The sequence below is a fragment of the Schistocerca serialis genome, chromosome 3 (genome assembly GCF_023864345.2).
Source record: "Schistocerca serialis cubense isolate TAMUIC-IGC-003099 chromosome 3, iqSchSeri2.2, whole genome shotgun sequence".
Classification (NCBI taxonomy): domain Eukaryota; kingdom Metazoa; phylum Arthropoda; class Insecta; order Orthoptera; family Acrididae; genus Schistocerca; species Schistocerca serialis.
In genome coordinates, this window is record NC_064640.1 from 996,483,092 (window position 1) to 996,510,227 (window position 27,136).

The 27,136-nt window shown below is 38.6% G+C and overlaps 1 protein-coding gene across 5 annotated transcripts in view; it reads right to left on the bottom strand.

The window, feature by feature from the left end:
* The window catches only part of LOC126471447 (muscle calcium channel subunit alpha-1-like), an 876,499-nt gene that overhangs the window by 70,731 nt on the left and 778,632 nt on the right, over window positions 1–27,136 (bottom strand). For all 5 annotated transcript variants that reach the window (XM_050099633.1, XM_050099629.1, XM_050099632.1 and 2 more), the window contains exons 36-37: window positions 10,115–10,216; window positions 4,197–4,235 (exon numbers count right to left, since the gene is read on the bottom strand). In XM_050099633.1, coding sequence (XP_049955590.1) covers window positions 4,197–4,235; window positions 10,115–10,216 — 141 coding nt within the window. The remainder of the gene's footprint in view (window positions 1–4,196; window positions 4,236–10,114; window positions 10,217–27,136) is intronic.

The following is a 27,136-nucleotide window of genomic DNA, read 5'->3' on the forward strand; positions in this document are numbered from 1 at the left end:
ACACTCCCCACCTTCTTCCATACTGGCAGGACCACCTCTCATGACATTTAGTAATTTATTCCACATTACATTGGTGTGTTCAGACACTTTTGATAAGGTAGTCGGCATTTAAATTCATTCACTAGGAGTACATAGAAATTCATTTATGGAATATAAGTTCTAAGCAAAAATATTATCCATTTAATACGATGTTCCACCCTGATCAATTTTTATTTTCATATATTACTCAGTTTTTATACATTCTGGCTTAAACCTTCAAATAAGGTTGGGAAGGGCACTCAACTTAAGAAAGAAAGAAATGAGACAGTTTTACACACAGCACATATTTTCACACACATATAAATAAATTAAAAAAATAATCATTAAAAGGACATTGATACATAGTATCTCTCAGATTCCTGTGTATGAGAAAATACCATGGTCTAGCGCTAACCTTTTGATAGGGCAGCCTACTTTATATAAGACAAATTATGGTTGATGTGAGACTCCAGTGTGACACCATTTTCATGTTAAAGTTCAAATATAACATTTAAAAAAAAAGTCTGTATGAGGCATACAATCATAAATAAAATCTATAAATATAATAAAATGTACTAGGAATTAATGTGAACTGTGGAACCAATTTAACACATGCCTATTATGTTGTATAAGACAGAAAGCATAACATGTGAAATATTTTTTTTCTTTCCTTTCATTGTAAAAGAAAGTAATAACAATGTTGCAACATTTATCAAAAGCAACTATAAGATATATAAAAGGGGTTATTATTATAAAATATAATAACTGTCTTAAAATATAAAATTTAGTTGGAATGGCAAACCATGTTATCATTGCTGTCTCGCAGTCACGGTGTTCACTAGCAGCAGTGACATTGGAGTTGTGGCCAAAGGCAATGTGACTTGTCAATAATGAACACACAAATTTGATTAACAAACAGGCACTATAAAAAGTCTGCTAAAGTATTAAGCTTGCAGACAAAGTCCTTTGCGGGCGAGTGTGTGTACGCAGTGCACAGCGGACACACCAGGAACCGCGGTGTTGGCCGTCGAATGGTGCTAGCTGCGCAGCATTTGTGCACCGCCGCCGTCAGTGTCAGCCAGTTTGCCATGGCATACGGAGCTCCATCGCAGTCTTTAACACTGGTAGCATGCCGTGACAGCGTGGACGTGAACCGTATGTGCAGTTGACGGACTTTGAGCGAGGGCGTATAGTGGGCATGCGGGAGGCCGGGTGGACGTACCGCCGAATTGCTCAACACGTGGGGCGTGAGGTCTCCACAGTACATCGATGTTGTCGCCAGTGGTCGGCGGAAGGTGCACGTGCCCGTCGACCTGGGACCGGACCGCAGCGACGCACGGATGCACGCCAAGACCGTAGGATCCTACGCAGTGCCGTAGGGGACCGCACCGCCACTTCCCAGAAAATTAGGGACACTGTTGCTCCTGGGGTATCGGCGAGGACCATTCGCAACCGTCTCCATGAAGCTGGGCTATGGTCCCGCACACCGTTAGGCCGTCTTCCGCTCACGCCCCAACATCGTGCAGCCCGCCTCCAGTGGTGTCGCGACAGGCGTGAATGGAGGGACGAATGGAGACGTGTCGTCTTCAGCGATGAGAGTCGCTTCTGCCTTGGTGCCAATGATGGTCGTATGCGTGTTTGGCGCCGTGCAGGTGAGCGCCACAATCAGGACTGCATACGACCGAGGCACACAGGGCCAACACCCGGCATCATGGTGTGGGGAGCGATCTCCTACACTGGCCGTACACCACTGGTGATCGTCGAGGGGACACTGAATAGTGCACGGTACATCCAAACCGTCATCGAACCCATCGTTCTACCATTCCTAGACCGGCAAGGGAACTTGCTGTTCCAACAGGACAATCCACGTCCGCATGTATCCCGTGCCACCCAACGTGCTATAGAAGGTGTAAGTCAACTACCCTGGCCAGCAAGATCTCCGGATCTGTCCCCCATTGAGCATGTTTGGGACTGGATGAAGCGTCGTCTCACGTGGTCTGCACGTCCAGCACGAACGCTGGTCCAACTGAGGCGCCAGGTAGAAATGGCATGGCAAGCCGTTCCACAGGACTACATCCAGCATCTCTACGATCGTCTCCATGGGAGAATAGCAGCCTGCATTGCTGCGAAAGGTGGATATACACTGTACTAGTGCCGACATTGTGCATGCTCTGTTGCCTGTGTCTATGTGCCTGTGGTTCTGTCAGTGTGATCATGTGATGTATCTGACCCCAGGAATGTGTCAATAAAGTTTCCCCTTCCTGGGACAATGAATTCACGGTGTTCTTATTTCAATTTCCAGGAGTGTATTTTAAAAGCCTTTTTCATTGTGCCTGTCAGTAACTCAATGCCTCTTCTGGTGATTAGAAATATATCCTTTCCATATCATTGTTATTCTATCTATGACTTTCCATTATATGAACACATAAATTTGTTATCTATCTCGCTTATTTTATGATAGTCTTGCTCTGAAGATTCCTATAGCACAAAAGCTAATGTAAGTGTTAGCTTTTTTGGAAATTACAGCAACTATTAGTGAGGGCCAGTGGATATAAAAAGAGCAGTGCCAAGAAAATGTTTAAGAAGCTGAATGGGGATTCAAGGAAACAAATGAGAATAAAATAGAGGGAGGATGACATTCTTTTCATGAAACACTATTGAGATAATTTAGAGCACCAGTATTTATGGCTGACTGCAGAATGGTTCTACTATCAACAATGTACATTTCACTTAAGTATTGTGAGGACAAGATAAGAGAAATTAGAGTTCATATGGAGTCATATAGACAATCGTCTCTCCCTCAATCCATTTGTGAGTGGAACAGGAGAGAGATAACTAATAGTGGTACAAGGTACCTGCCACCATGCATTATTCAGTGACTTGAGGAGTATCTAAACAGATGGAGATTTAGATAATTATGTTATTTGCTGGAAATAGCAAACAATCTGTATGTAAATTATGGCAAATGAGTAGTGGGTAAATTAATGCCTTGTAAATGACATGCAGTAATAAAAATACAAGTTTTGATTCATTTCACATCTTTGCATCTACACGTGCTTATCGATCTGTGGAATGTGTGAAATAATCAATAATAAATAAATAAATGACTAGTCATTTTAGAAATCAGAGCAAGATATAGTGCTACAATATTATTTTATTGCTTTTGTGTCTCTGCCTACGAACTTTTCCCCCACCATTTCAAAAAAGCCCTGCAGGTGAAGACCTGTGCATTGAGCAGTGAATTAATGTTGGAATTTGTAAAAAGCTGTGAGAGGGAATAATCCTGAGTGAATGAAATTCACATAGTCAAGTAATTGGAAGTTACAAAAATGCACTACTTTGTGATGGGCAAAATCCCTTGATATTAGTGATGAAAATTCTGTAACTGATGAGAAATCTCTAAAACATGGAAACTGTGAAATTATTTTCTTGATCATGGTTATAATGTGAATCATGAAGGTGTGATTATCATTATGCAACAATTGCAACTTTGCTGGATGAAAGAGATGCAGTGCTTTCTGTAATTGTTAAGTCTGTATCATAATGGAAACTGACAATTTGGCTGCAACAGAACACTGGTTAACACATCCTAACTTTTAGAGTTTTATTTAATCTAGAGGACTGTGTGTGTGTGTGTGTGTGTGTGTGTGTGTGTGTGTGTGGGTGGGTGGGTGGGTGGGGGATGAAAAGTTCACAACAAAGAAAACAAATAGTAGGACTCAAATGAAACAGAAAGGACCACAGTGGAATTGCTATTCACTGGTATTATGAGAAGCAATAGAAATACTTAAGCAAAATCAATTATTATGCCAAGTGAATGGCTACAGAAATATTTTGCAAATGTGATTAAGTGAAAATATCTAAAACTTTTCACTTGCATTCACAAATCAAATCTGCATACTTTTTGACGAATAAAATACCAATATCATTCTTTCTCTATAGTTACAAGTAACTATATCCTCTAAATCACAACTGTTTTGGGTTCAGTGTAAATGCAGAGTTTTCACAATAATGATTAAAGTGATCACTCCATAGTATTTGTCACTGATATCATGTATACTTTAATAGGTACAATGGCATGGCAATACTATTAAAAATTGCTTTTAAAACATGTTAAACTTCTACAACAGAAACACAAAATGAGTTTGATATCAAAGGAATGATAATGTAGATAATACCTTTCTCAGGTTTCTGCCAGGCACATCCAAATGGTTCATCTGGAAAACAGAACAATAATGTACTCAGGCTCTGTTATTTGACCTGTACACACATTGTTAAGCTGAAACTATTTTCTGTTATGTGTGTACACAACACACACACACACACACACACACACACACACACACACACACACACACCAAAGAAAATTTATAGGAAGTAATGTTTCATACTGGCGTAGTAGATAGAAGGTGTCTACTTACATCATCTAAAAGGAATTTTACTGTTCATATTATATGTTTATGATTTGCACAAAATATAGTTTTCCTATAGCTTAATATAAAAATTATTCAGATAACACCAGCACCTACAGTTACCACAACAGAAAATTACCTCCAATTACGTACATCAAAGTGAGCGATTATCATAAGGTATTTTGAAATCCACATAACATGTTGAACACATCAGTTAGATGAAAGCTATCATATACTATACCATATTGTAAAGTATGCTATTAAAGGAGCTCTTTTCCAGCATGCTGAGATCTAATGCAATTTGCAACTTCATTCTGGAGTTTATTAGTGAGCAGATGCCACACCTCAGATATACATGGAATAGTGCCACTTGCTATAATACCACTAATAACATAATTACTATGCTATAATACCACTCGTAACATAAATCCCATCTTTGTTCCTTTTCTTCTAACTTTACATACTTAATACATACAGCATTTAGGCATGAAATCTCCAAATTCTAATTCGGTCTGTAATTTTCTAAGCTTTATTATTTGGTGTGTAGTTTACAGTCTGTTGATAATGAGTGTAAGTAATTGGTGCAGAAACACTTTATTTAAAGAAATATTCAGAATTTATGAGTCATGAAACCACACACACTTGAAAATCGTAATCCACTGATAACTGTTTGTTTTAGGGTTGACACACCTTATTTGAAAAGTCTCTTTCCTTATCTCTAATGAATATTTCATCTTTACAGAAATATGTGTAGTTAAGAAAATATTCTTATTAAAAATTGTTGCTATTGTAATAATTCTATAATGTTTGAATCTTGAAATGTCATCCTTTCAAAAATCCAGGATTATTATCTTGCACCCCACTTTTGTCTGTTTCCAAAAATATATACTTATAATAGAATGATGTGTTAGTTGACCAGTTACTTCAGTCAGAACATTTGAGTTTCCAGAAAATTCTTAGTAGATTAGAAATGCTATAGATAAAAGTGCATGTCAAAAATTCCACTAAATAAAATGGAACCAATAATTTATACCACTGAAAATACAGCTTATCCTTAAACAAAATAATGGACTAATGTGTGTCTTTATTCTCTATTTTTCGTGTCTTTTAGGCTAATATTGACAGTGTAATTACTCTGTATTTAAACAATTCGTAAAAATCTTCTTATACATATCTTAAACCCCATAAGTGCGCATGATGGGTTATCTGTCCATGATCTGCTTATTATCAGAGGGAGTAATAGATATATTTGTCCGCAGCATTCTGTGGCTTGTAGATAATGAGAGTAATGAGTTTCAGACTGGCAGGTTTTATAATGTTTTGTCCACTAGATAGTACCCCTTGTCAGTCAAAATAATGTAATCTCAATCAGTTACAACATTTTTTATTTTTTATGCTGGTAAGAACACATATTTTGACCACCTCTCCCAAAGCAAAAATAACTTGTGTGAGGTAACGGGCGAGTTGTGGCGCCATGAAAATATTCTAAGTTTAGAGTTGGCATGGCCGCACGGGCTGCTCCGGAAGCCAGGGCCTGTCAGCAACTGTGTGGCGCCAAACAGTAGCTGGAACAAGAGGGGTAGCCCCAACGCATGGTCCAGGTAGACGGTGTGGCTGGAAATTCCATGTTTACACTGTGTCGAAGACCGTGCTTTGTGTCAATGAAGGAGACTTGTATGTTGGGAGTGCCAAAGATGGTGGACTTTGTGAAACCATAATGGCAGACATTTCACAGTTCATGTAGAAATTAATAATAGCCAGAGGAATCATGAAACCTTAAGAAGTAACATGTACATTACAGTTATTTGCACAATTCTGATGGTGTAATCAAATTTTCAATATCTTTATTAATTTAAAGTTTAATATCTGACTGTAAATTATACAAGTAGCGCCCAGCAACAAGTTTCCAAAATCTAAATGGTTCATCCAATTTTGTTGATCGATGTATCTTTAGAAAGCTATTAGTGCGAACCTAAATTGGTATGAGTTACAGGCATGTAACTTGAATAGTACACGAGTTATTGGAGGTCAAAGTGGCTGATTACTATTGATTGTGTCAGGCCATAAGTACGCCACAGTTACACGAAAAAACGGTAGCAGCATGCTTATAAATATATTTATTCATCTATGTCTTTGTTTATATCTGATATATACTATTCATTAAGAAATTGGTCAAATATTTACTGTGTTTTAGAAAGCACAGAGACATTAGGCTACTAGCCTACTTTTGTTTCTATTCCTTTGATATATGTTTATTTAATTTGTTTATGTATTTAATAATGTGTGTTAGAACATGTTTATCGTCCAGCTGTAGGTATATTTATTTAATTTCAAGATATTTAAATGTAAATCCTATATTTCGTATGTGTTTCAATATGCTTGTGAGTGTGTGCTGGCTTGGAGACATGGTGGGAGTGCTTTAGCCCATCACAGCACTTGTTACTACAACAGGCGACTACCGAAGTTAATGGAGAGACTGTATGGAAGTGGGGGAGGAGCATCGGGTGGGAAAGCATGATGGACAGTCACAGGAAATACTTGGAGAGTGTTGAGCAGTTTGCCTGTGGTCGCAGGAGTATAGAAATATTTCGTAGTGCCGACTTGTGCACTTGTGAGATTTCCATGGCTTCTGCAGTGAAGACGTAGTATGCGTTTAGAAGTTAATATCTTGCAGGCTATGTTGTTGTTTATAACTAATTACATGAAGTAGGAATCTATTGTTTCCCTGCTATTCAACTAATATTTTATTTAATTGCTGGACCATCGACACCAATAAGTGTTTTGCAGTAATAAACGGCACTCTTAAAGGTATTTCTGCTATTGTACTCATCATTTAAAGTCATTAAAAATAGTACGTGCAAATTTTATTTAATTGCAATCTTTCATTTATAAATTTCTATGTTACATTCAAAATTCGCAGTTGCCGAGTGATAGGAACCTTTGACCATTCGATTCATGTGTATATTCATATTGCATACTGTAGACTCAGCAGTATTTGGCTTGTAATGTGGCAACTACGTTTCCAAGCCCCTAGACAATGAAACCAGCCAAAACGTTTAATATTTCAACTTTGAGCCTGAAGGTACATAGTTGAGGGCCACCATTAACTTTTTTTCAAAGCCTGCACTTGTCAAATTGTTTTGAACCTTACTTATGATTTGCTTGTAAAGGATTATTGTACATATGTCAACAACTGATACACTAAACCAGATTTGGTTATCAAACTAACAAGGAAGAACACTGATCTTGTCCACAAAATATGGAAAAACAGAAAGGATTTCCCTCATTTCATAAAAAATGAAAACCTGAAGTACGGGAAACATGTCATAACATATAGAAAAAAAGCAGATGTTTATCAAATGGAAGAACAAGAGGGTCATTACAATGGTCAGCACATTCTATAATGACTCAGCTAAAGAATCAAATTCAAAGAATGACTTAATCCAAAAGCTATGTGTTGTCATGGATTACAATAAGAACATGGGAGATGTGGATGGAAGCAACACTCAGCTGCAAAGCAATTAAATGCCCAGGAGCAGACTGAAAAATATGATCAGGAGATTTTTCACCATTTATTGTACGTTGCATGATTCAATGCATACTTTCTGTATAAAAAGAAAGGGTCACATTTGATTTCAGGATTAATCTTGGGGAATAGTTCACCATATCCTCTCCACCCACAGGGGCCATCACTTAGGTGTCCACCTCAAACAGGAGAAGTCACTCGTCTTCCAATCAGGCATTTTCAAGAATTTTTACTGACCATAACAAAGACAAGATTAACAATGAGTTGTGGTGTATGCATGACAAGAGGCCTTAAAGAGACTAAGGACACATTTTATTGGTGTGCAGAATGTGAGGTTCCTCACTCGGCAGCACTATGTCTTAAAATATTTCACAGAGAAAGTGATATGTAATTATGTGAAAATGACATTCCAGTTTCTACTTTAATACATTCTATTTCATCCCAATCCTGTTTAGTTTTGCTCCTATATGAAAATCAACTAACAAATATATATGACGGTAGTATATGTTCCCGAAAGAACAGTTACCATTGATGAACATGCAGCTTTTGCCAGAATGAAATGATAATTAAATCAGCACCCTAGCTGCAAAGAGGCATTGATATACTTCATTGGGGACATGTTGAAAATGTGTGGCCTGACCGGGACTCGAACCCGGGATCTCCTGTTTACATGGCAGACGCTCTATCCATCTGAGCCACTGAGGGCACAGAGGATAGTGAGCATTACGAATGTAGTGGTGTGGACATGTTGGGAATGTGGGTCTCACGGGGAGCGTGCAAGGGATAAGTCCCTGCAGGTGCCCTATCCTCTGTGCCCTCGGTGGCTCAGATGGATAGAGTGTCTGTCATGTAAGCAGGAGATCCTGGGTTCGAGCCCCGGTCGGGGCACACATTTTCAACATGTCTCCAATGAAGTATATCAATGCCTCTTTGCAGCTAGGGTGTCCATTTAATAATCATTTCATTCTAGCAAAAGCTGCATGGTCATCAACGGTAACTGTTCGTTCAGGAACAGATACTACCGTCATATATAGTTAAAATATCTCTTCCTGGCCATTGACCTTCTTGTGCAAATGCACGCGCTATGCCCGAACTCTTACAGGACTTGGTAGATTAATCTGCCACGAGTAATGAGTATGACGGGCAAACATCTATTAGGCGCGCTATGAATGTAGTGGTGTGGACATGCTGGAAATGTGGATCTCACGGGGAGCATGCAAGGGATAAGTCCCTGCAGGCACACTATCCTCTGTGCCCTCAGTGGCTCAGATGAATAGAGCATCTGCCATGTAAGCAGGAGATCCCGGGTTCGAGTCCTGGTCGGGGCACCTATTTTCAATATGTCCCCAATGAAGTATATCAATGCCTTTTTGCAGCTAGGGTGTCCATTTAATTATCATTTCAACTAAGAAATATTTTAATGTGGGAGCAAAGCCCATGGCACAATTGCACCAGCGGGAGCTAGAGGAAACTTCCTACTGAGGCAGAGTACCATGCATGAGAAATACCTACATACGGGGTTAAATAAGAACTGTGGGCCATGCCATAGTCAGTCTGCATACAGCTTTCAATAAGTAATATTGATAATCAGTTGTACATGATGTCTGTATGGTACAAAGCCTATGTTTAGTGTTCATTAAGTAAAGGTCAATGAACGTTATTAGCATGTGAAACGTAGACACTAAGCAATCACTGTGTAACGTTCACATTGTCAGTTCTGTAACATCTATCACATGGTCAGTAAAGATACATCAAGACACTCACTCATTGAAGTCTACATAGATTACAGAGACATCTTTTTACAAGTATCTATTTTATTATGTAAAAATTCATCATTTGTTTGGACGGTGATAAAAAAATAGCACAAACTTGAAAATTTACTTAGAGGATGTTGGGTAATGTTAATGTTTGTTGAGAACACCTAGCAATGATCAAAAAGACAATGGAAGAAGAAGAAGAAGAAGAAGAAGAAGAAGAAGAAGTCTTCAGAGGCATCCATTTTACAGGTCAATAAACTAACACCTCCCTGAGATTTTCATTCTAGGAAGAATGCATCTGTATTATATCTTGTACCAAAGACTTGAAAAGTGAGATCTTAATGATCTGTTTTTAATTTACAGATAATCTGTACTAAATCAATTTTTTTCATTTTACTTACTTTTATCTGTGTAGCATTTACTTTAAGAGAACGAGCTCTGTGAAATCCTCCATGTCCTCTTCGCATGGAAGACCATACACTTCCAAACAGAGAATGGTTCCGCTGAAAAGACAAAGGTATATTTAAATGATATAATTTGTTGGAAAGACAAGATATAATATAATCAATTATTTTTACAGATTGAAAAAGTATAATAAGACTAGAACATCAAACTCCTTTAATGTCTGAACACACTCTGCCTCTTTCCATACAGCAAAGTTTGATTAAAAGAAATTTGTCATCAAAATTTGCTATTAGCAGACATAACTTACTGGTTTTGCAGCCTTGGGATTCAGGATGAATAGCTGACCACACATGAGCTGATTTCTGCAATGAGCCAGAGCCATATGCCAGTTCTATTGATATTTTTGATGGATTCAGCCTGATAATCTCAACACCATCATTTCCCACTAACATCCAGGTACTGCCCATCATATCTACTCTCTCTGCCCAAAGGTTGTGTCCCTTTGTAAGTGGAGTAAATCTGGGGATTTTTGTGATTTATCTGTAGATCTAGGACAGTGGTGCATGCTTGATAGGCCAGAGAGCACAGGTGACAACAATTGTGGCTGTGTCTCATGCAGAGCACATTGTACAGCACAGTGTTTATAGGGATTGTTTTCCTGCAGTACATTTTTGGAATTTAAAACTCATTTATGTCATTGAGAGAAGTTACTATGGACAATAGCATGAAGAAACCTATTGCAATTGCACTACTGTGCACCAATATGTAACTTCCTGGCAAATTAAAACTGTGTGCCAGACCAGGACTTCAACCTCGGTCCCGGAATTGAGTTATGGTCCGACACACAGTTTTAATCTGCCAGGAAGCTCCAAACAAATACTGCTCACCATCTGTTTCATGCAATTATGTGTCAATTGAAAATATTAGGTTGTCTCTGATTACAGAACAAAATATTATTTCATTGCTCATACACTCTAAAGTATTTTTTGAAACTTGTAATGAAGGATAAGAAATCAGTGTTGCATTCCATTCCCTACCTTACATTCAAGATTGAAAAATAGGCAGATATATTGATTGATAATGCTGTTACACACAAAATACAAAAATCATGTCTAACAAATTTTCCCCCATGGTCCATGGACCTTGCTGTGATGCCATCACTTACTTGCCTCAGTGTTGAAGATATCCATACAGTAAGTACAATCACATTCATTGGGTATCCATAGAGAGGACAGACTAACATATAGTTCCTGAAGACGGGCAGCAGCATTTCAACAGTTTCAGGGACACCAGTCTGAATGATTTATTAATACGGCCTTGTAACATTACCTAACATGGCCTTGCTATACTTTAAAAAGCTGAAAACATGAGGCAACTGAAGCTGTTATATTTCCTGAGGCCAGGTAGAGTTTAAAAACTGAAATGGTTAGGTTGGAGTTAGATACAATGGGCATTAGTGAAGTGTAGTAGCAGGAAGACCAGTTGTCTGCAGGGTTATCAAGACAATAAGAAAATACAAATGTAGGTGAGCTGATATGAACAGCACAGTGAATGCAATGTGGTAACCACAAATGAGTTCAAATCTAAAGGCAGGGTCATCTGTGAAGTACAACACTTAACAATGAAACCACATTTATTATTGATGCCACTGAACTCCTGGATGGAAAGTCTTGCTATTTATACAAACACTGAATATGCAAGAATATACAGTAATTACAAACATAAGAGATTTCAAGAACCTTCCAGAAATGACACATACTAGATAACAATTAATTTCTGAAAAAAATGACATTTTGCTAGCCGAGATGATGACTGGCTTACTGTAAGGTATTATTTTTTGTAATTTTTGATTTAATCACTTTTTATGATACAATCTTAGCTGGTGTTCCTTAAAAAAAATTAAAACCTGTTCATCAAATGTTATCAATAGCATCTGAAGATGGCATTTAAAGGCTTCAACCAGTTTTTATTATGATAAAAAAGGTGATTGAGTCAAAAATAAAAAAGTACCTTATAACAAATAATTGCTGGTAGTCACGTTTAAACTCATGATCTGCAGCATGCCAGCCAACAACACTAACCCTTCCACCACACTGCATCTAGCACACGTTATGGCATTGCTCAATCTTCTGGAGAAACAGAGATCTGTTGCTTCAGAATTTCTTATTGGAGCCAATTACAGAATCCTGGCTCTAAATGTAGGAAAGAGTCCTCTGTATGTCAGTGCTGGTGGATTCTAGTTGGGTGGTCACATCCACTTTACTATTATGAGCATCAAAGGTGGCCCTTCCCATTGAGGATTCGTGATTGTTCAGTGAATCTTCTGTTTCCTTGAATGAGAAGGCCCCCATCACTGCTCTGTTGTAGGGTTTCATAAGGAGCCCAGGGATGATGTCTCTTAGTTTTGTCTTCTTGATGAAGGATCAAAATCCTTGACCTGTACGTGATGTCATATAAGCAATGAGAGATACTATACAGCTTCAGGAAATTTTACAATAATCTCACTCCCATGCAGGTGTAAAAATCCATACCAAGTCTCCTGTGCTGGATCTCACTCTCTTGGTGTTATAGGGCTCTCACTCTTTCTCCTGGGCCTCCAGGTTCTGTATGAAAGCCATCTGGCTCACCTCTTTGTACTGGTGGTAATGTACCTCACAATATCATCCTTTGTATTGCCCAGTTAAAGTGGGGAAAAAGAGTCATTTTTGCCTCACAAATGTGGAGTAAAAAGCATGGTTTGAAGGCTGTAGTGTCTTGATTTACTGTGTTATATGAGAATTTCACAAAGGACACTATTGTATCCCAATCTCTGGCATCAATGTACACTGAGAGCATTTTTGCCAACATCTTGTTACAGCATTATGAGAGGCCATTCATCTGTGTGTACTAGGCTGTTGTCTTCCTGTGAGACTTCTACAAGGAACAATGCCATTTCTGGAGCTTTGGCAGTCAGTACAGTTTTGGTGATAATGTAGTGAAGTAGCCATTGCAGACTATTATCCATCGATACCTGTTTGTCAAATCTGGGAACTTCCCCAGAAGATCAATTCCCATTCGATGGAATTGTGCTGCTGCATGTAAAACTGGTACTAAGTGTCCCAGAAATAACAGAGGCATTTCAACAGCAAACATCCACCCAAAGCAATCTTTGTTACATGTGCTTGTTGGAACAGCTTTGTCAATACGGATCTCTGATCTTCCTCAGTCTTTGATTGCTTATAATTCATGCAAGAGGCCCGTCAAAGAATAACATGACTAAATTCTACTAAAATGACAAATTTTAGGGGCTGTGTTCTGCTATTAATAGTTATTCTTGCAATACATGTTCCTGTTGGGTGGATGTATTTACCATTTGCAACTTTCAGCACAATCACTTTTGTGTTGCACAACATAGTCATCTTTAAAAGAGTATGATATCCATTAAAATTAAAGAAAGAGAAGGCCATAAATCAACTAGCTCCCAAGATAGGTTGACCTTATATGATGATGTCAATGCGATTTCTTGAAGTCTTGATGATTTTCCTTAATTTGGTGGTTATGCTTTGTATGATGACAGGGACTGGCTACAGCATGCTGGGGAGTGAGCTCATCCACGGTGTGGTCATGGGCTTCACCCTGCATGTCAACTGCAATCATCTGCAGCTGACTAGAGTGTGTGTAACTGTTGTGATACTTGCCATCTGGTGGTGTCATTTTCTTTCTCTGCAGTAGCATGCAACATGTCTAGCATGACCACAGTGGAAACACACCGGTGTATTGTCCTCTGTCCTCCAAATGTCTGTTGTTTTGTGGGTCATTATACTTGGCACAAGAGTTGGCTGAACCTGCATGAGCTGAGTTGGCCGAGTGCATTCTTCTTGGTGCATTCAACTGCTGGTGGAGATCGACAACAAGGATCAACATACCTTTCTTCAACATTCTTTTTTACCTCTTGACATATGGAGCTGACATTAATAGATGCTATATCCTGCTTACTAGGACCAACAGTTATGGTTGCTATAAAATGCTGTATAATTTCTCTCATTACTTGGTGTATAGGAGATAGGAGCTCATGGTAGTCTTCCATAAGTGCCATTGGAACTGTACTTGGCAGTTGCTCATACTTCTTTCATCCAACTTGTTTCAGTTGCATTTCCTTGATGTGCTGGCACCAACTGATGAATTCCTCTTTTGTGACATTCTTTACTAAAAGAGCTTGGTACATGTCTTCTGTGACCACTTTCATAAAGTGTGAGATTTTGTCAGCTACTGTCATAGTAGGATTCACAATGTGGCATACAGACAAAACATTCTGCATGTAGGATTGTGTCATTTCCCAACGATGTTAGGCTCCATTATTCAATCGTTCTTCCACTAAGCAGACTTTCTGCTCATTGTCATCATTGTCACCAAATATTTTCTTAAGTACAGCTTGGAATCAGTCCCAGCTATCGAGCTTCTCTTTTTCTTGTTCAACCACTGATGGGCTGTGCCATCGAACTGAAAGTACACATTTGTCAAACACATCATGTCATCCCACCTGTTGCATTTGGTGACTTGGTCAAATTCTTTCAGCTATTTTGTCAGGTCCTGAGCAGTTCCTCTGGAAAACACTGGTGGATGCCTGATGTGCATCTGACTTATTGCTGTTTTAGAATTCATTGTCTGTGAAGGTGATGGCTTTTATGTTGCCTAATTGGAGGCTAATGTCGTATTTCAAAATCCTCATAAGTGTTAATACACTTATCCCCATTGTGAGACCAGATGGTCAATGCCTTCATGGAAAAATGTTTGCGGTTGCCTACAGAAACATGATTGTACTGAGGCATATACCTGTTCATCCAAAGCAAATCAACAGCTTCAAATATCTTTATTCAATTCTCCAAAAATAGGGAAATCACATGGGGAGAAACCAGGACTGTCTGGAAGATGTGTAAGGACACACAGCAAAACTTCTGCAGTGTAGTTGAACCTTCACAGACAATGAATTCTAAAATAGCAATAAGTCAGATGTTCTGAAGTACTCGGAACCTACACCAAACAGTGTCATGTCGTAACAACAATCGAGTTCAAATCTGAGGGCAAGGACATCAATGGAGTGCAATACTTAGCACTGAAGGCACATTAATTACTGACATCTATGTACAGCAGGAAAAGAATTGAAATCCTGGTTGAAGAGTGTTGCTGTTGATCCAAACATAGAACATTCCACACTATACGAACATAAGAGATTTTGAGAATCTTCCATAAATGGCACATACTAAATAACAAATAACTGTGGACAGGTTTGAACTGGCAACCTGCAGCATGCCGGTCCCTGATGCTAACCCCTAAACCACACTGCATCCAACACAATTTGCCGCTAGGTTATTGTAGCCAAGACAAGCACACAGTCAGCATGCACCATTTTAATTCAAATTTAATTGCCCACCAGCTTTGTAGATGGTGAAGAGATTGAAAACTGTATGGTGAAGTGAAAGAAATTATTCAGTTCATTATGCGAGGCAAAAATTTATTTGTGATGGGGGACTGGAATTCGATAGTAGGAAAAATAGTAAGAGTACATGGACTAGGAAAAATAAATTAAAGGAAAACTGTCACATCAAGTTTTTCACAGAGCACTGTTTAATCGTTACTAACATTTCAAAGATGCTTGTGTACATGGAAGGGACCAGGCAACATATGAAAGTTCGAGATATATTATGTAATGGTAAGACAGATTTCAAAACAAGATTTTAAGCTGAAAAACATTTACAGCAGCAGATATGGACTCTTGGTAATAATTAATTTATTTATTATGAACTGCACACTAAGACAGAAGAAATTGGATAAAGACAAGAAATTAGGGAGATGGGAGGCAAATAAGTTGAGAGAACCAGAGGCAGTCAAGATTTTTGAAAGCAAGCATTAGAAAACTATTGGAAGAAACAGGAGAAAGGAATACAATAGATGACAACTGGGTAGCTTTGAGATATAAAATAGTGAAAGAAGGAGAGAAAAAACTTAAAGAAAGACTATGCAAAGAAAAAAAATCTCTGGATAACACCCATGAAAATGAATTTGATCGATGAAAGGGGAAAAGATAAAAACACAGCAAGTGAAACAGGTAAAAGTGAGTAAACTGTTTATCATTTCGAAAGAAAGTGCCATAACTGTCAATACTTTTATCCCACTGTGAGACATGATGGTCAACGCCTTCACAGAAAAATGTTTGCAGTTGCCTACAAAACCATGATTGTACATGGGCATGCATGTCTTTGGCTGAAGCAAGTTGACGACCATAAATGTCTTCCTTCAGATCTCCAAATTTATGGAAATTACAAGGGCAGAGATTGGGACTGTATGGAGGAAGTGCAAAGGTTTCTCAGCAAACTTATGCAGCATAACTGAAACAACCTTGACAACTTGTGGACCCACATACTGCCAAGAATGTTTCAACTACACTGCAGAAGTTTTGCTGTGAGTCCTTACACATCCTCCATACAGACCCGATTGCTCCCCATGTGATTTCCGTATTTTTGGAGAATTGAAGAAAGATATTTGTGGCTGTTGATTTGCTTCGGATGAACAGGTGTATGCCTCAGTACAATCATGTTTCTGTAGGCAACCGCAAACATTTTTCCATGAAGGCATTGACCATCTGGTCTCACAATGGGGATAAATGTATTAACATTTATAAGGATTTTGAAATAATAAACAGTTCATACACTTTCCTTCCATCTGTATTATTTTCATTTGATTGCCACTTATAGAAGGGCTATAAAAAGGAAACAAACTCAACAAAACTATGGAAAGGAAGAGGAACTAGTTGACAGTGAGATGGAATACACAATAATGTGAGAAAAATCTGTCAAAGCACTGAAAGAACTAAGTCAAAACAAGACCCCAGGAGTAGATGCCATTAGCTCAAATTACCAAGAGCCTTCAGAGAGAGCCAGTCATGAATAATTATTCCATGTGGTATGCAAGATATATGAGGCTGATGAAATATCCTAGAAATGTATGTGTTGACAGATGTGAATATTAGAGAACTATCAGTTTAATATGTTGTAGTATGAATATTTTCAGAAGAAAGGAAAGAGATGTAGAGGCCAACCCTGGTTCTCACTTTGGGAGGGAGTACAACATGACCTCCATGGTACTGGGTGGGGCCAACAATACAACTGAAATAATGAAAGATACCAATTATCAGAAATACACAGTTAATGCCTACAATTATGAGTAAGATTATTGTAAAAGTATTGTATTATTTACACAAATGAGTCCAATTGGAATGATACCTCAGACTGTGCAACTACTTTTCATCATAAAGCTCTGGAGATGGGCCACAGGATGAATATCTGGAGTATTATACTGAAGCTTCTGTTCCAAGTGAGTCTTCACAACAGACATTTTGGCATTTATTTCTCCTCACCCATTAGCAAGGTGAACATGCACTGTTGTCTTGGGTGCAAGTTCAAATGGACAGTGATGGACACAAGTCAGTGAACAGCAGTATTGAGATGGCTAGTCCATTATGGAACCTCACCAGAGTCACGTATACCACTATAAGACAAGAAAATTATGAAATTGGCTAAGGCTATATTGTCTGTTATATTGGCCAACAATATCCATGACTATTACTACATTTTTGAACTTGCCATGAATTAACAAGAGAGAGGCTCAGAGTGAGGATTTATTACCTGCATTCATTTAAATTAATGATGCAGCTGTTTGTTTGTGATTAATGAGCTGGCAGTTATATAGTTTTGAATATATAAGGGGCATTCAATAAGAAGCAAGACAGAGGCATAATTACAGAAACCAGTACCCGTATGTTAGAAGTATTGACCCTGGCTGTTGAGACACTTGTTGCACTGTGACAAAAGGTGGTGACAATTTAAATGGTTGCTGGATCAGCAGAGGTGGGCCAGTAAAGTAGCTGGCAGATCATCTGGCCTTACACTGCTGGATTTTTTCTTGTTGAGTTATCTTAAGGACAAAGTGTACACAGAAGTGCCAGCTACTCAACAGAACATCACATGAAGTATCAGAAATGCTTGCACAAACAGTACACCAGATGTGCTTATAAGTTGTGTACATGAATTCAAAGCACAAATTAATAAATGTATCACATTGAAAGGTCATCAGTTTCAGTATTTGCTATGAGTTGCGATAATGGTGGGAGGCAAGGGGACCTGCCAAGCTTGAGCAACTCAATGGGAGCAGAAAATTTTTATGTCATCATTTTAGTTCCTGGCTCACACTAAAAGTGGTTTATTAACTGGACATATAAATGTCTAACTGTAAAAGTTTTACTGTACACTCAAATATGTAAAACAAAATTAAATTTTTAACAAAAACATCAACTGTTCAGGACGAAAAAAGTTTACAGTTTTGTCGTAATGTAATGTAGAATTAAATATGCTGGTCCTTAATTACGATAACTGGACTAATCTAATTTTGTCAATTACAGCACCATCCACCACCAATGGAAAACAAATTGTTTCAGGCAAACCCCTTGTATATTTTGACATAGAATCTGAATCTTTAATAAGAATGAGGGGGGGGGGGGGGGAGTGTCAACATTTGAAAATAAAATGTTAACCCCTCCCCAATGGGATTGGTGACAGGGGGTGGAGGGGGGTGTGGAGGTGGAAGGAGGAAGGGGTTTGGCGGATGACCCCTTCCAAAACATTAATGTTTCACTGGAACTTTTTTTATATAATATGTGTGTTTTTGGAGATATTATTTATTCCTAGTTAAAACAAACATCCCATATAGCATCACCGACAGACACACACAAAATAAAATGGACATACAACCTAGTTTCTGGAGTTAATATTTTCTAAATCAGAGAGGACAGAAGGATGAGTTAGGGAAGCTTATGAAGACACCAGGATGGGAGACACCCTCTTGTGGTGAGGATGAGGGCACTTGAGGACAAAGAGGAAAGTGTCAGAGATGGTACATTGATAAGTACTGTGTCAGAGACAAGGACATATTGAGAAGTAACTATAAAGATGAATAGTGCAATTAAGAATTAGGATAGAAGAAATGTGTGTGCCTATATACAGGGTGTTACAAAAAGGTACGGCCAAACTTTCAGGAAATATTCCTCACACACAAAGAAAGAAAATATGTTATGTGGACATGTGCCCGGAAATGCTTACTTTCCATGTTAGAGCTCATTTTATTACTTCTCTTCAAATCACTTAATCATGGAATGGAAACACACAGCAACAGAATGTACCAGTGTGACTTCAAACACTTTGTTACAGGAAATGTTCAAAATGTCCTCCATTAGCGAGGATACATGCATCCACCCTCTGTCACATGGAATCCCTCATGCGCTAATGTAGCCCTGGAGAATGGCTGATTGTATCACAGCCGTCCACAATACGAGCACAAAGAGTCTCTATATTTGGTACCGGGGTTGTGTAGACAAGAGCTTTCAAATGCCCCCACAAATGAAAATCAAGAGGGTTGAGGTCAGGAGGGCGTGGAGGCCTTGGAATTGGTCTGCCTCTACCAATCCATTGGTCACCGAATCTGTTGTTGAGAAGCGTACGAACACTTTGGCTGAAATGTGCAGGAGCTCCATCGTGCATGAACCACATGTTGTGTCATACTTGTAAAGGCACATGTTCTAGCAGCATAGCTAGAGTATCCCGTATGAAATCATGATAACATGCTCCATTGAGCGTAGGTGGAAGAACATGGGACCCAATCAAGACATCACCAACAATGCCTGCCCAAACGTTCACAGAAGATCTGTGTTGATGATGTGATTGCACAATTGCGTGTGGATTCTCGTCAGCCCACACATGTTGATTGTGAAAATTTACAATTTGATCATGTTGGAATGAAGCCTCATCCATAAAGAGAACATTTGCACTGAAATGAAGATTGACACATTGTTGGATGAACCATTCACAGAAGTGTAACTGTGGAGGCCAATCAGCTGCTGATAGTGCCTGCACACGCTGTACATGGTACAGAAACAACTGGTTCTCACGTAGCACTCTCCATACAGTGACGTGGTCAATGTTACCTTGTACAGCAGCAACTTCTCTGACGCTGACATTAGAGTTATCGTCAACTGCACGAAGAATTGCCTCGTCCATTGCAGGTGTCCTTGTCATTCTAGGTCTTCCCCAGTTGCGAGTCATAGGCTGGAATGTTCTGTGCTCCCTACGACGCCAATCAATTGCTTTGAATGTCTTCCTGTCAGGACACCTTCGTTCTGGAAATCTGTCTTGATACAAACATACCATGCCACGGCTATTGCCCCATGCTAATCCATACATCAAATGGGCATCTGCCAACTCCGCTTTTGTAAACATTGCACTGACTGCAAAACCACGTTCGTGATGAACACTAACCTGTTGATGCTATGTACTGATGTGCTTGATGCTAGTACTGTACAGCAATGAGTCGCATGTCAACACAAGCACCGAAGTCAACATTACCTCCCTTCAATTGGGCCAACTGGCGGTGAATCGAGGAAGTTCAGTACATACTGATGAAACTAAAATGAGCTCTAACATGGAAATTAAGCATTTCCGGACACATGTCCACATAACATTTTTTGTGTGTGAGGAATGTTTCCTGAAAGTTTGGCCGTACCTTTTTGTAACACCCTGTATATGAAACTGAGCACAGAGATGATCATCAGTGCAGTGGAACTGGGAGATGAGGCAGCCTGGCTTTCATGGATCATGTGAAAGACATGTCCTGGAATTCAGCAGTTAGTGGTAAGCATCTGTGAACCTAGTTGGTGCAGTTGCTACAGTTACTTCTTGATCTCGACAATTGAGTCATAAACATGCACTCTTTGACAGAAGATCACCACAAAACTACTATCAACTTGAATAAGAATGATGGATCAACAGTAAATAATTCCACTGCCCCAGGCACCAATCTACAGAGTGAATTTTCCTGATTATGGGATACTGGGGTACCAGGAACATCATCATGTGCAGAAGAGTCAGAGCTTCTCAAAATCTCTATGACTGAAACAGAGAGAAACTACAGCTGATCATTCTCTCTGAGGTAGGTAACCTCAAACAAATCACAAAAACAATGGAAAAATTCCACATAAAAATCATTGCAATTTAAGAAATACAACTTACTGACAAAAATTATTTTGATTCTCATAACTAGAAAGAAAAATGAGCAGTGATACTGAACAAGGGACCCAAACAATTTAGCACAGCTTTTGCTGTGCACAAATCCATCATAGATTTGGTAATAATGTTCAACTCAACATCAGAAAGAATCTCCACAATTTCTGTAATATCTGGAAACAAGCCATGCACACTGATAAAGGCACATGTTCCCACAAATGACTACAACAGAAAATATCCACAGGCACCAGGTGACTTCTGGGAAGTACTGGAGGAAACCACAAATAAAATCCCCAAACATAATGTGAAAATTTTATTAAGAGATTTCAATGGACAGCACGGCCAAGAGAAAAAATTCGGAAAAAAACAAGAGTTCAAACAGCTGACAAGAGAACAAACAAAAATGGTGATAGACTAGTAAACTTCTGCAAAAATTTTCATCTTAAAATCATGTCATGCAATTCCTTAAACCAGCAAACAAACTTAAATACTCCAATTTAGGCAAGTTTTAAATAGACCAGATTGCTATATCCAATAAGAATACCAAAGAAGTACTCAATGTATGAACAAGAAAGTTTTTGAGTGAGACCATAATCTCCCACAAATAAAGATTAGATTTCAATCTAACAGAAAAAGTATAAATAAAAAAAAACATTCAGAATTAAGCCAGAATACTTGCAATTCAATAATAAAGACATTCTTCAGAAAAGTAGGCAATCAATCACCATGAAGTGGAAGAAACTTGCAGACATACTGAAATCACTAGAGCAAACACAGCTGGTGGAACACTACATTTCATCAGGCAATAGAAGAGAGAATGCATGCAGAGAAAACCTCCAGTAGCAACAAAACCTCAGAAAAATGGCAGGAATTTTGAAAGACCCAGAAAAGTTTGACCAACATGATATAAAGAGAAAATTAAGGTGTGGTATGAACTGGGTTACAGAAGTTGGACAAGACATTATCAAAACCACCAAAAAACACTTTTACAAAACTTCTATAGAAAAATTAATAGAGTATGAGCCACTGATTCTGTGCTTCTGTAGGCTCAATGGATCACTGGAAACCAACAGGAAAAATAATTGTCAAATTTTAGCCAAATACTTTCACTCACTTCTCAACAGCCAGTCTCCAGTAGAAAAACTAGATTTTGAAAAAAATCCTTATCCAATCCCAATTCAAAACTACAGTACCATCTCTTGAGGATCTGAAGGAAATAATAAAATCTTTGAACAATAGTAAGTCTCTCAGAGAAGATGATATCATGGCAGAAATATGGAAAATAGATGGCAGTAATTTAACACAAGTAACTCGTGGAATTATGTAAAACATCTGGGAAACTGAACAAATACCTGCAGAGTGGAAATGTGCATTAATTGGTCCTCTCGAAAAGCAGAAATTAAAACCAATCTGAATAATTACAGTGGAATTTTACTTCTCCTTTTTGTGTGCAAAAATTTATCAAAAGCACTGTTAAGTCAACTGGAAGAATATCCTTTAATAGGACAGTATAAGGCAACATTTTACAAAGGGTGATCTTTTATATAACAGATGTGGGGCTTAATGACAATTTTGCAAATAAATAGCTGTAGAAATACTGTGGTAACTTTTTTAACTTAAAAAGGCTTTTGTTTTGATAGACAGGCAAAATTGACATGAAAACAAGGGCAATTATCCAACAGATGTTAACAGGTATATTCCCCAAAGTTAAATTCATGCGAGAAATTTTATAAGCACTTCAAATCCACACTGATGTTCACCAAGGAGCTGGACCCTCCCCCATCTTATTTAACATAATTCAGCAAAACAGTGTAAATGCATGCCAAAAGGAAATAAAAAGAATCCAACAAAAGATTAAAATAGAGCAGAGAATCAATGTGAAGTGTCTGGATTTCACAGATGATCTTGATATTCTAACAAACCAAGAAGCCAAGCTTGGTGTGGAGAATCTTCATGAAATCTCATGTAACAATGGCCTATAAATGTCCTATGAAAAAAGTCAGTATATAGGAAGGAAGCCTGCAAATACTTGCTCCATAATAACTTGGTACAGGGAAGTGTAAGAAATGATACACTTTAAATATCTATGAGAGACTTTCCGGTCACCAGGGCTGAACACAATAGCCAAATAAGAAAGACTCTGAAAATTATGGAAAAGCATATAAGCTCAAACAGTGTTATTATAATTAAAAATCTGTCTCTGTTAATGGAAAACTTATACATTACAACACAATAATTCTACCAGAAGCACTCTACACTGCAGAAATATGGTGATTCATGGTCAAACAAAAATAAGAAAGATTGGAAAGCAGGAAAGGAAAATTCCCAGGAAAATATTCAGACCAGTTTTCTGTGAAGGAATTTGGATAAACAGAGAGTTGAGAGAGATCTATAAACAGACTGAGACAATAATGAACATATTAGGAGAAAGAAGGATGAAAATTTATGGACATATCCCTAGGATGAGTAAGAAAAGGGTTACAAGGCAAATCTTTGAGATAGAAAGCACTAGCAAAAAGAAGAGAAAATCAATCATTGAAATAGAAGAAGGTATCAAAGAAATGGGGACCACATCAGATGACATAAAGAATAGAGAACAGTCCAGAAACCTCACATTAAATTATATACTCAAACAAAACACACAGAAATGAGAACAGGAAATCACTGGGTCATAAGAACCTGAGAGAGAACACAGCGAATCTATGAGGAGAATTTCGGAACAATGAAGGAAAAAGGAAAAGTAATCACTACTCATTTATTTATAGTAATGCCTATAAAAGGCGATAAATTTGAGTCTCAGTCCAGCATACAATTTTAATTTACCACTAGGTTTGAATACAGTGAACGCATGAATTGCAGGGTGAAAGATTCAGTCTCAACAATTGTTGTACGTAATTTAGTATATCAATCATGTTTAAGTTGGTACAAAATGTAACTGGAATAGGAGTTCATGAGAGCATGGTGTTTGTCTCGAGTCTGAATTCCTGATACAGTTATTAACTGTGAGGCATGACTCTGGGAAAAGATGTAACATGTATATTAGTGTTTGATGTAGATTGTGTGGTGTAATATTAATGTATAAACTTAATTATTTATAATTTTCTATAGGATGTTTCTATTGGCATGACATGATGAGGCCATTGTTATGTCACAAGTTTCTGGATTATAATACACTGCCTGACAAAAAGGTGGAGCACACAGAAGGGGAAAATGGCACTGTGATAGTGTTGCATGAGAGGTAACAGATGAGGATGCCTATTAGGTACTACTGTGCTGTCAGAGTTCGCTCAATCACTACCAGCTGTGACATGCAATCATACTCGATGGCTTCCCACACCATAAAACCAGGTGTAGCACCTCAATGCCTTTCCAAATTATTGGAAAAATGGGACCTCGCCACATGTCACCACCATAATCACAGACTATGGTCATCCACTATAGTGCAGAACTGCGGTTCATTGCTGAACACAGGGTGATACCATTCATTAATGGTCCATGCTTCCCAGTCAAGGCACCACTCTGATTGTGGCCATTTGTGTTTTGGTGTGTTGTGTAGTAGACTTAAGGGTGCACAACAAATACCATGAGAGGCCACCACCGCAGGGGCACAACCAGTCACCTGGCACCACCCAGTTCTGAGCACCAGCCCCAGATGATGTTTACAAATTTGGCTCACATTCAGCTTCCACACCACGTCAATATGATAATCATACTCATCTGACATTAGTGTTGCCAGTTGCCAAAGAGAGTGCTGTCAACTGTGAACTACATTGCTACTGTCTCGCTGGCAGAGAGGAAATCTTTCTGCTGGTAGGCACAAAGCATGAGCACCACAGACATTCAGACAGTTCTGATCCAGCAGTCACACAGTTCAATTTTGTGTCTGCAGCCAGCTCAGCATAGCTCCTTCAATTACACTACATAACAAAGCCCTAGAAGTTCCATTGAGAAGACAACATTCTGACTTAGCAGTTGCTATTTATGGAGTAATGAGATGATCAAGAGTGTCTCTATAACCACATTCAGTCATAGTGACAATATCAGAGACAGCCATGAGACAGTAAAGTTACTTAGATTCCATTGCATCAGGTACAGGACATCCGGCACTATGCATCTAACTGTAACAAAGTTAAGTATCATATTCTATCATAACCCTTAATAAATGTTATTGGGTATTTCATACTGTGTTGTGACATTTCTATTCTGTTGGTAGTTCTAGTGTGCAATTCTGCTACATTCTATTGTACCATAGTAAGAATTAAGTCTTTTGCTACAGTGGATGTTTGGGCAGAACTGACACACTCAGTTACAACATTCCCAACATGGTGTTAATGGCATTCTGTGCAAGTGACCAAAATTCTCCAGTTCAGTTGCTGCAAGATTGTAATTAGTGTTACAGGATGGCACAGAATGTTGCAGGGAACACACTTCTTGTTCTCAGATGGCACGTGGCACAGAATGTTGCAGGGAACACACTTCTTGTTCTCAGATGGCAGGTGTATCTGTGAAGGGGTGTACAATACAGCAATCATTCCTTGCAGTGGTCAGATGGGGTCAACCAGAGCCTTTACAATAACATATTAGTCGATTTCTAGTTTAGAAAGCACTGTTTATTTCTCTTATTATATGAAGAAAACTCTGAAACTGTTTCTTTTTTCTTTGTCTTTTTATCCCACAATTTTAAGTTTTAACTAATGGAATGAGACAATAATGCTTGAAAAGAACAATAAAACCACAAATGTGATAAAAATAAGTTTCCATTTCATGTGATACTTGCGACGCAAATTTTTAAAGCAACTCTGTTAACAATGATTCGTGCTTATAATTCAATGCCTTACTGTTACAACTGTAGTGCATACTTTCATGGAATTCAATAACTTTTCTGTGAGTGTTGTCAGGCTTCTTTAATAAAGTGTGCAAAATTCTTTGCACATCATTGCACTTGTACTGGAATGCTGTCAATCCATCCTTAACTTCAGACATATTGCCTTGTTACTTAATTTGAGAACTTTATGATGCAGTTATGATTAGCTTTCTATACTGGAACAATTTGCTATGCATAACATACATCTTGGTGGCTTGATGTCATGTGGTATTGTTTCTGAACCCGTTATGAATCAGTTCTCAGTGCCATTGTTTCCACAAGCAAAGTATAACATACCCATTTAACAAATTTAAGAATCTTAACAGTAATTCAATAGCTGCACCCTGTGGTGTTACCCACAGTTAAACAAAATGCCTGGGTATGTGTTTATTCAAATCTTCTATTAATCCATCTCCTCTTTCTGCCTCTCCCCATCCATCTCCTCCCCTCTCTGTTAATCTTCCATCCCCCCCCCCCCCCACCCCCCCGCCGATCTGTGACCATCTGCTCCTTCCCACTTTCTGTCTGTCTGTCTCCTCCTTCTCTCTCTCTCTCTCTCTCTCTCTCTCTCTCTCTCTCTCCCCATCACACATTATCACCACCACCCCACTAGGAGGATGGTGGTTCTTACCCACACAGTACTTGTTTTCAGATTGTAACTAATATACACACATCAAAAAATGTTATCACCCCAGTTCCCAGAACTCCTGAAGATAAATGTTCACTGTGGGTACTGTATCACAGACACACTCCCTTTGACTGTGTCACTAAACTGGCCCAAAGGTATAAACAACCATGCATGAGCAGTACCTATTAGACAGAAGGTGTCCGACAGCCGATCAGTTCCAGTCATTCCACCAGGAAGGAGGTACACGGTGTGTGTTATCAGTAGTTCAGCCATGTCCAGATGGTCAATACCATGGTTCGATCACGTCTGCATTGTTACTTTGTGCCAGGAAGGGCTCTCAACAAAGGAAGTGTCCTGCTGTCTCACAGTGAACCAAAGCGATGTTGTTCAGACATGGAGGAGATACAGAGAGACAGGAACCATTGATGACAGGCCCCGC